At 38.2% G+C, this 10,926-nt stretch overlaps 1 protein-coding gene and 1 pseudogene across 2 annotated transcripts; one reads left to right on the top strand and one right to left on the bottom strand.

Moving 5' to 3' along the window:
- Positions 1-1,169: 1,169 nt before the first annotated feature.
- LOC146569560 (zona pellucida sperm-binding protein 3-like) lies at positions 1,170-3,657 on the bottom strand. The gene is made up of 8 exons (XM_085281933.1): positions 3,214-3,657; positions 2,995-3,113; positions 2,694-2,797; positions 2,416-2,590; positions 2,185-2,302; positions 1,991-2,073; positions 1,657-1,904; positions 1,170-1,492 (listed from the first exon to the last, which is right to left on the bottom strand). The coding sequence occupies exons 1-8, from the start codon at positions 3,613-3,615 to the stop codon at positions 1,428-1,430; spliced, it is 1,314 nt and encodes a 437-aa protein (XP_085138059.1). The 5' UTR covers positions 3,616-3,657; the 3' UTR covers positions 1,170-1,427.
- A 2,570-nt stretch (positions 3,658-6,227) lies between these two features.
- On the top strand, positions 6,228-9,176 carry LOC146569559 (zona pellucida sperm-binding protein 4-like; annotated as a pseudogene). Its single transcript, XR_014893260.1, has 8 exons — positions 6,228-6,564; positions 6,679-6,863; positions 7,699-7,796; positions 7,970-8,127; positions 8,216-8,408; positions 8,492-8,669; positions 8,776-8,851; positions 9,064-9,176. The product of XR_014893260.1 is annotated as a zona pellucida sperm-binding protein 4-like (transcript).
- The last annotated feature ends 1,750 nt before the right edge of the window (positions 9,177-10,926 follow it).

Below are 10,926 nucleotides of genomic sequence, written 5' to 3'. Positions count from 1 at the left end.
GCCATAAAGTTGTTAAGATGAAATTACAGTGAGTAAAATTTGCAGGCAAAGCAAACGTGCTTTTCGTGCCAACATCCGTGTGGACCAGCCTTGGGGAGATCCGAGGATTCCCCGGGAAAAGGCAGGGACTTCAATTCTAAGTCCTCGTTTTGTAACCGTGCTTTAGAATGGACTGGAGGACGCTTTTTAATTGCAAGGTTTACAAGGCCTATATACTGTAACGTCTCCCAGAAATAGTCATTTGGTGCCTCTGCAGTGTGGGTGAACACATTAAATGTAATTATATGAATTTTAATTTCGGGTCCATAACTTACCGGATTTCCATCGTGACCCAAATAAAAATGAGTTTAATAAAACAGAGAACATAGGTTTGTGTTTCAGTGAACTTCCATAAAACCACACTTTGAAGTGTTTGGCTATACTGCTTTATGATCAGACCTCCCGCGTAGCTGTTCACTGCATGTGGTGCTGAAACTCTCTCTCGGTAAACTGAAGTTTAGCATTTATACCACACGGTGACAGCAAAAGCTCATTGCTGAATGAAAACAGGGATTACCTGGAAGCACAATAAGAGCCATGATTAGAGCCCGGATTTCCTGTGTTTTTGCTCTTTGAGGTGTAGATGCTGACTGACTGAGAGGGCATCTGAGAAGATGAGAGTTAGGCCTCTTTAAGTGGCTTCTTCTTCTTTCACTGTTAGGTGTATATTTCTCATATTTAGCAAACATGTTTCTATTACTCTGTGCTACTTGTATGTTTTTGCTGGTTGTGTTTGAGTTCTGGGTGCTGTCTGTGATGACAGGCTGAGGGCACCAATCAGGAGGCACTATGAGGATATGGCCTGGGGCTGATTGTGAATGGCTTCGTCCTTCATCCACTTATGATTTCTGAGTGATATGATATTGATATTGATTTGTTTTACCTTTTTGTTTGTTTGTTTTACCCTAAAAGCATGCATATTGACAGAAATACAACAAGACAGGTGACTATATTGTCTAACATGTGCTATTGAGTCATTTTTGCTCAACCCCTGATTGCTCTTTTAACTCATTATATTTGTTATTATATCTATTCAATGTTTCTTAATTTCTAGATTTTATTTTTTTGTTTCAATTTACAATAGATCCAATGCAAAGCTTAAGAAAGTTCTGAGTGAATTACACAATAAATTCAAACAGTTGCGTTTTTATTTTCATTACATGTGAATAGTTCCAATTCATGGATACACAAGCTCTATATAAAACATTTGTAATTACAGAGAGGGGGCATGTAAAAGGAGTTACGTTTCAGTGAAGGACCTTTTCATTCCTCAATGTCTTATTATATTGTTGTGAGCTATGAATAAGAAGAATGAAATTAACATATGTTCAGGCATGAACCACAGATGAAGTTCATTTTAATGGCCGTGTTTATAGCAGGAAATTGTTTTAAGCTATCTTCTTCTCTTCAATGGAGATGGGACCCAAGGTGACTTCTCCTTCCCATTCCAAAACTGAGAAAAGAAAGAAGAATTGTTGCAGTATGCATCATTGTGGGGGTTTTTTTTTACTTAAAAAATAGAAAGCATAAAACAATTATCTTTTTGTAGGACCAACTGAAATGAAACTTTCCCTCTACTAAAATGTTGCAATACTTATATTTTTTTAAAACACATACCTTCCTGCTGAGACACGTCCCGTCTCCCCCTAAACCAAGGGACCTGTTTAATTGGGCTTGTAGAACCCGTGGTTCCGCCACCAATATTTCCAGTTCCAGTGCCTGTAGTCCCTGTTCCTGTATTTCCCGTGCCTGTATTACCAAGTCCACCTCCAGTAGTGCCACTAATAATTCCAATACTAGTTTGCCCACCTGTTAAAGACTCACAGGAGCCACAAGCACCATCATATCCAGCAGCTTCTTTCCACCTTGGGAGAAATGGAAATGTAAGCAGTATCGCCACATCAGTTCTGGTCTAATGATCATTGATACATGTGTACAAAGGTAGACTCACCCACGGATGTAGGAACAAGCTCTGTGGTTACTGTCAATGACTTGGGCAACAGATGTTGCTCTCAAGTTGCAGGTAATGTACAGCTAAGAACAGGAGAGAATTTATGTTATTATTCTATGTAATAGTTCTACATTAGTAATGTTGTTGAAAATATAACACAATGCACTTAGTAACTCAAATTTGGAATTGCATACTTTTCCACTGTTAGCATTCTGGAACTTGAAGGATTCAAGCTGGAACTGAAGCTTGTTCTCTGCAGTGCGATCCAGGAACCTCGAAACAGATCCAGTGAGCCTACCATCAATCATACACCTGCACACAAGAAAACAATGTGAAATGACCATAGTAACCAGTAGCATAGGCATCTGTGATAATCAGGTCTTAATATACAAAACAACTTCAACAATCTCATCAAACTACATTACCCTTGCTCTATGAATGCATATCTGGGGCTAGAAGATGCATCAGCTGAAAGGGTAGCTACACATTTGTCCACATAAACACGGAGCTGCACATGGTGGTACTGCATGACAGAGACCTCAAAATTAATCTCGTCACCCAGGAAATACTGGTTGCTTGGCCTCTCATTTTTCCAGTCATCTGTGAAACAAGACATGACAATTCTATAATTCAAACAAGTATGTATTTTGAATCAAGGTCGCATACAATATAAAACACACTGAGAAACTGATCTTAAACGCACCAGTCATGAGTGTCAGGGTGAAGTACAGAAACTCTTGTGCCATCTTAGCCACAGATAATGGGACCCAGAGGGGTTCAAGAGCGAGACTGCTTACATTGTGCTTTCTAAGTGACAGGACATGTTTTACGAGAATGCAAAAAACTAAAGCAAGAATAATATATCACTGAAATATCCAGATTACATTTGGTAAATTCTAGATTACTAAAAATATTTAGGTCGTACTATAGAGCACATTAAATACTAATATAATTCTATTGTTTTGATGTCTTTATCTTAACAAATCTTCCCAATGTTTACGTACCTTTGGTAGTGACATTCAACAATTACAGCTGCTTTGTCGGTCCTAATCACAGGAGAATCACCCACAGGCTGGGGGTTGTAGTTCAGTGTGAAGGTGTAGATTAAGGAATCTCCAGTCATCTAGCAAAAATATATATACAAAACAAGTCAAATTATACATAAACCTGTTTTCCAGCTCTTGAATTAAATTTCAAAATAATGTAATATTTATTCTTCATACTTTTAATGTGCTCCCACAATTCTGCAGCTGAGCTTGATAAATCAGCACTTGAGCTGGCGTATCCTCTCCGACAACAGCGCATGAACCCAGGGTAAGGTCAGCCGAATTTATCAGCTGGCCAACTCCAAAGAAATCCTTTTTGACTTCCACACGAACAATGTCCTCCCTGCATTCAACAGCAACAGATGCAGCAGAAACAGGATATCTCAGCTGGAACGGCACATCAGGCTTAGGCTTGGGCTTAGGATCTTCAGGGTATTTCCATGTGAGTGGTTTTTCAAATATTTGTTTTTGTTGTTGGTGGTCTGGAGCCCACACCCCAGGCACAAAACCACCCTGAGCATCACAGAGTCCAAGCAAGGCCAGTGCCACAAGGCAAACAGTGGCACACTTCAGTAGCATGGTGCCCACGGTAGTTCACTGGGTGCTGTAAGGGAGCTGGAAATGCCCATCTGCTTTTATAACACAGTGAACTTGTTTACTTCCACTACATTCCCTCCCCTTCAGCTGGCCTCAGGGTTGATGAACATCAATTTTAGCTACTGAAATGACTGCACTTGCTAACTAGCAACTTTTTTATACATCTGGATTCAGATTCTTCAGTTTCTTAGTCATAAAATGTGACTGTGGAGCACACAGGCAAATCTTCTTCAATCATGGTTTCTTCAAACAAGTGAGAAAAGATATTCAAACAGGTGACAAAGATGCAGCAGAAAAACAGGACACAAAAGGTTATGTTGACCCTGGTTTAGGTGCCCTTAACATAGTAGATCAAAATCAATATTTTGCCAAAGCACCTTATGTAAAGGTCTGCAGATCAATATGGCTCTAATTCATAACAGATTAACCACCAACCACAAAATAAAAGAAGATATATGAGATATGAGAAAGAAAATGTTATTGAGCCATTCTAACACAAGGGAAGTCTAAAATCAAAAGGCCTTTATATATTTTTTAATAACAGTGGGCAGGTGGGTGGGAGTTGTTGTTGTTATTGTATTTAAATCCAGTTTCCTTTAAAGAACATGTGAAAGTATGGATCCCAGTAAGGGACATTGGAGAAAAAAAATTGAAGAAGGATTTTTGCCATGCAGTCCATGCACTTTCAAGTCAGTACTGAGATCTGGTTCAAGGTTCAAGGTTCAAGGTTCTTTATTTGTCACATGCATAGTTATACAAGTATAACACACAGTGAAATGTAGCCTGACACGCTCCTCGACATGTGCAAAAATTGTGGGGGGGAGGGGGGGGTAGAGGAGGAACATTATATATATATATATATATATATATATATATATATATATATATATATATATATATATATATAGTATATACATTGGGTGAATGTGCAGTAGTAGCAGCAAGCAGGTGAATTTTGTACATTAATATGAATAGACATCTGACTATTTTACAGGATAGACAATATAAACATATTTAAAATTAAAGGAATTGAAATGTACATTGTGCCTTGGTTTAGAGTGTCTGGAAGAGTCCTGTCTCAGTCAATTATAGATGATGTGAGAGGGCGGGTGTGTGTGTTTAGGGCACGGATGGCTTGGGGATAGAAGCTCCTCTTGAGTCTCTCTATCCTTGCCCGGAAGATGCGGAACCTTCTACCAGTATTCAGAAGTTGGAACAGTTTGTTGCCAGGATGGGACGGGTCCTTCAGTATCTGCGCTGCTGTAGTCCGGCATCTCCTGGTGTAGGTGTCCTGAAGCGGGGGGAGAGCAATCCTGCAGCAGCGTTTTGCTGTACGGATCACTCTCTGGAGATCTTTTTGGTCCTTCACACAGCTGTTCCCAAACCACGATGTCATGTTCTGTGTGAGGATGCTCTCCACAGCGCCTGTATAGAAAATCCTGAGGATCTTTGGAGAGACCCTGAACTTCCTCAGTTGTCGTAGGTGATACAGGCGCTGCCTAGCCTTTTTGGTCTGGACCTGAATGTGGGCAGCCCATGTCGGGTCTGAGGAGATGTGAACACCAAGATACTTGAAGGACTGCACCCTCTCCACTGGAGCTCCATTGATGATAATGGGCTTGTAGTCTCTGTGCTGACCCCTTCTGAAGTCCACCACCAGCTGCTAAACAGCCATAGTGATAGGAGTGACACACCCACCAGAGAGATTCATAGACTTTTGCTATCACTTTGGCCAAAACTATAAAGACATTCACTCAGAGCTTTGCAGTACACAGTTTTGCAAGAGAAGAAAAAATTATATAAAAGAACATTAAAAAAAAAAGTCTGTTTTCATGTGAGTAATGGGTGCAGGTATATAGACAACAGTGACAAAAAGTTTAATTGTGGAGACACAAGTTTTTTTTGTGCATCAGATAAACAATAGTAGCTGTACAATTTGCACAATACTTCTTCTCTGGTTTAATTTGTTTATATCACTTTTTAATTTACTCAGAATTACCTCTCTAGATGCTATTACATTATTACAAATTCATGACTTTATTGGGTTATCACGTAAAATAAACTGTTTATTTTTATGAGGAGTGACTTAAATAAATAAAAATTCATCCTAAACAAGACTTTGACTCCGAAGAGGTTACCGAAGAGGAGGAAACTGTATATTTTGTTTGAGATGCATGCACAGTATAGATTTACAAAATGACTCTCAGGAGTTTTAAAACTAACATTTTAACCTGTCACAAATAAAATGACTGAATAGCTCATGCAGCCAAAATACATAATACTGAAAGCTCTTGCCTTCTGTCCACAGATGACCTGCTTACGTCTAATTATACCTTCTTTTTTTTTTTAAATCACAGACAAAGAACACTTCATCCTGTTGCAACGATTTGCAACGATGTCAAAATGAAAGATAAATAAAAGTTTTTGTTTACACTGTGAAGGCACAGTGTTGGTCAGACAGACCCTGTGAAGGTTCTTGTTATGAAACTGTTCAGATGTGAGATCCTAACAGGCCATCATTAACCATACCTTATAAAAGTCAACATATTTGCAGGATACATTTCACAGAATTTGCTGTTCTTTTATGTGACGTAATGGTACTAAAGCTGACTTGTTGTCGTCTTTTATTATTTGCCCTGCTGGGCTATAGATCGAATGCCCAAAATTATGGGCAAGGGTCTCAGAACCCTCAGAATCCTAGATACCCACCATCTCCACAGGGGCAGAAGCAAATCAATAACCCTGAATACCCTCAGCAGCCTCAGCAGCCCAAAAGACCTCTGAACCCTCAAAAGCCTTTAGAGTCATTTCACACTTGTGAAGTTGCGGAAAACTACAGGATACCGTGTGGCACTAATGAAATCTCTGCTTCTGAATGTGACGCTATAAACTGTTGTTTTGATGGACTCATGTGCTAATATGGCAAATCTGGTAAGAAGTTCTGCTTTATAGATAAACTACACCACTGATACATTATGGTGAAAGGGTAAAAGCATTTGCATTTGTCTTTCTTTTTGTTGTACTTTATTATTATTGTTGCCTCAGTGACACTTCAGTGCACCAAGGAAGGCCTGTTCATCGTGGTGGTGGCCAGAGATGCAACTCTGCCCAACACTGACTTGGAGACAATTTCTTTCTATGAGAATGGTCACAGCTGCAATCCAGTTGGCAGCACTTCAGCTTTTGCCATCTATGAGTTCCCTGTCACTGCCTGTGGTACAGTTGTAAAAGTAAGTGTTGTAACTGAATTAATAATAATGATACTTTTAATACTCCTCCTCCTACTACTAATAGTAATCATGAAAAACTTATTTATATAGCACTTTTCAAAACACAGAGTTTACTGCACAGTTCACATAAAAGCCGCAAACTGTTATTTTATTTTCAGTAGTTGCTTAAAACAAATAAAAGAGTGAGCCAACCTCATTGACTGAGCAAAGCTGTTCCACAGTTTGGGTGCTACAACACCTCTGGTTTTAAAATCAGAGCTAGGGACAGTTAGAAGACCCTGGTCAGACAATCGGAGAGGCCAGCTGCATTGAGGTGTTAGAAACTCAGCTAAATAACCAGGGGCCTGTACATGTAGAGCCTTATATGTCAATAACAGAATTTTAAAGTGGATTCTGAATTTCACTGAAAGCCAGTGAAGGGATGCAAGGACAGGTGTAATATGTGACCACTGTAATTTTCATTAGCCGCCTTGCTGCTGCATTCGGAACTAATTGGAGACGATCTGAGGACTGACAGAAACTTAAAGTGTGTACTAAAAGTTCAAGAGGATTCACTGACATTTAAGGTTTGATTTTCGCAACATTTCTGAGATGAAGGAAACAATATTGGGTAACCTTTGAGATTTGAGTTTCAAAATTCAGGTGCTGATCACAAGTAATACCAAGGTTTTTAGCAGATGATTTGAAGTTATTGGCGAGGGGGCCGATGCACTGACTAACTTTCCTAGAGAAACTGTCTGGGCCGATGCACTAGAATCTCAGTTAACAATTTAAGTTTTAAGTTTAAGTTTTTACAGGCAATGTTAAAGACTGAAATCCTGTCATTATACTGTAGGAGGAGCCTAGTGTTCTAATTTACGAGAACAGGATGTCTTCCGTATACCAAGTGATTACTGGACCCCATGGATCCATTACCAGGGACACCTACAATGAGTAAATATTTTAATATCTTTATCAGAAAGTAGATACAGCATAGGCAAAAATGTTACCACGCATGGGCAGAAACTAGAAGATCGAAAACGTTCAGTGAGAAAGAAATTGTTATTCAAAGTTTATAGCTAAATTACTTCATGAGTGACTAAGATAAACTGTATTTCTTGTGCCAGGTTGTTGTTCCAGTGCAGATATGTTGGCACCACAGTTGAGGCTTTGGTTATTGATGTTGGTCCGGTTCCTCCGCCAAACTCAGTTGCAGCTGCTGGACCTGTGCGTGTGGAACTCAAGCTGGCCAATGGACAATGTGTTGCCAAGGGTTGTGTTGAAGGTTAGTCTTGGAGAGCTAAATCTGCAAAGATAGTCTCTTTTAGTAGGGAATGTGTCAACAACTACAACTATTCTCATTTTTTGGACAGAAGAGGAAGTCTACACCTCTTTTTACACCGCTGTCGAATACCCTGTCAGAAAGGTTTTGAGGGATCCTGTTTACGTTGAGGTCTACCTGATGGAGAGGACCGATCCCAACTTTGTCTTAACTCTTGAAAGATGTTGGGCAACCTCTGATTCCTATCTTCATAGTCTTCCTCAGTGGGACTTGCTGATTGATGGGTAAGAGTAGGTGGTGCTCTTAATTTGGAGGCATTTGTATTATATTTTTGATGTTTACTGTACACACTTTGCTTTTAACATAGCTGCCCCTATCGTGATGACCGCTACCTAACAACCCTGCTTCCCAGACCCTCATTTGGATTCAAGTTTCCAAGCCACCACAACCGCTTTGTTTTCAAAATGTTCCATTTTGTAGGCGATGGTAGTTCAACCCAGTCAGCAGCTACAAAGCCAAACATTATGCCTCCTTTACAGGAAAAGGTATAGCATCCCAATACTAAGCGAAAAATATCTTTATTTTCATTTCATGCTTACTTTTTGTTGTAACATATTTTCAAAGATGTGCTTTTTTTCTGTTTTTGACCAGCTGTACATCCACTGTGATGTAGCTATTTGCCAACCTACTCTTGGAAATAACTGTGAACCCAGGTGCTTCAGAAAAAGTAAGTTGTACACTGACACCATCAGTACAGTGTTTCCTGGAGTTTGATCCCCCTTGTTTTTGAGTAAGATGATTAACGAAGCTAAACAGTGGCCATACCATAAAAGGTCTCCGCTGAAAAGGTTCATCTGAAAAAGAAATAGTACATTTCCCATCATTTTATGATCTACTTAGTGCAAGTCTGATAGAAACTGACACTTGCCATGTCCACAGGGAGAGAAATTGCTGGTTCTGTCAAGAAAGTCACAAGAGAAGAAACCACTGTGGTTAGCAGCCCAGAGCTTATCTTTGTGCAAAGAAGTACAGAATATCCTAACAGATCATAGTAATGATGAAATCTTTGAATTGACTGTGTTTCAAATAAATATTCAGTGTTATAAAAGCATTGCCTGATCCTTTCATTCCCTCACAAAGCATTACTCAGGTTTATTATTTATGCAGCCCTCAAATTATTTTCCATATGACATTTCAGTGGGATTTAGCTTAGTTTTAAGTTATTATACATATTGTATGTCAGTTCTCATATTTTAATATTGCTTGTATCGATTGTAAACAAAAGGTATGTTAGTAACTCAGAACAAAGACAAACTTAGTCAAATAAAGTCTTGTGAAGAAAACTTTCTTTAAAATAACAGCATCAAAAACACATCTAAACACATCTTATTTGAAACTACTCCTTCAGTGCATGGAAGTGGATCATTAAGTTTCATGCATACTTTCACAGCAAAGGCAAACTTTCACTTTTTTTTAAATTATCTGATAACTCCAAAACTTTTCATATCCTGTATGGCTGTTCACTATTCACTACAAATTCATTGACCATTTACAGTAATGATATGAAAAGTTTTTGTTTGTATGTTTTATATTGTTATTGCTCTTGTTGCAACCACCAACAATGTCTCTATTTGATGTAAAGATTGCTGTAAAAAAAAACCTGTTAAAATGATATGAAAAGTAAAGCATTACTGAGGAGGGTTAGAGAAAGTTAATCAGTTGAGCAGTACACCTCAAAACAGCAAATTTGGGAGGCAACACTCTTATAATGGTCCTGTCTGGAGATAAAATGTCAGAATAAAAGGCAAAATACAAATACGCTTTAGTATGAAGTCAATTGACTTTCAGTGCATAAAATCAGGCACTGCAAAGTTTTATCACAACACTGTTAGCCTTTGCAGTAATTTCCATAGCGTAGTACTGCAAAATCAACAGTAAAAAACTCTAAAGGATGTTAGCAGTTTAGTACTGTAATTTGCATGTAATTGTGGGAAAATTCCATGAGATTACATTATTTTTACGATAACTCACCGTACTCATGGAAACAGCTGTAAAATACAGCAAATGTAACAATTGGTGATGTTACTGAGATTATACTATTACACCATCTGGATTTCTGTTGTTTTCTACTGTAGATCTAAGAGTAATTACTTAAATCCTCATTCAGAGTGTATTACTATAAAATGCGATTCACTGTGAAAGTAGTATAAAATATAAACTACAATATACAGCATAATTTTTAAATTAAGGAGTAAGTTGCAGCCACACTAAAATTTAATTCCTTGAACTGAATGGAACCTCATATATTAATAAATGTATTTGTTTATTCAAACAATGTGAAACATTATTAATACTGTAAGGTTAGTATTGTGATAGAGTCGAGTATATTTAATTATACTCTTGTAGACATTATGACATTATGCTAGTACAATTATGGTGAACAAAAAGTACATCTAAAAGTTCATTTCAAGAATACTGTTATGTACTAAAACGGGGGCCCATATAATCCCAAGAAGCATTATTAGTACACGTACTAGGTAAGGTATACTTGGGAAATATAATTGAAGTATACTTATTTTTTGTATGGCCAGCAACAAAAACTAATGGCTACATTTAGAGTAATGTTTAAAAATGACTTCATTTAGCAGGGTGTTCCTTTTTTCTCTTCTTATTCTTTCTTATACTGGACCTTCATTTGGTTTGTATAAGGTGGTACTTTTTAAGACACCTCTGCCTAACTACAGTGAACTAACCTAATAATATGCTCTGGTCGTCATTTTACTCAAGTTCAGGTGTCACATC

The sequence above is a fragment of the Mchenga conophoros genome, linkage group LG7 (genome assembly GCF_057382185.1).
Source record: "Mchenga conophoros isolate Kocher_MC1m ecotype Shallow Benthic linkage group LG7, M_conophoros_male_GT1.1, whole genome shotgun sequence".
Classification (NCBI taxonomy): Eukaryota; Metazoa; Chordata; class Actinopteri; order Cichliformes; family Cichlidae; genus Mchenga; species Mchenga conophoros.
The sequence above is the reverse complement of the archived record's forward strand: the minus strand, read 5'-3'. Positions and strand labels throughout refer to the sequence as shown.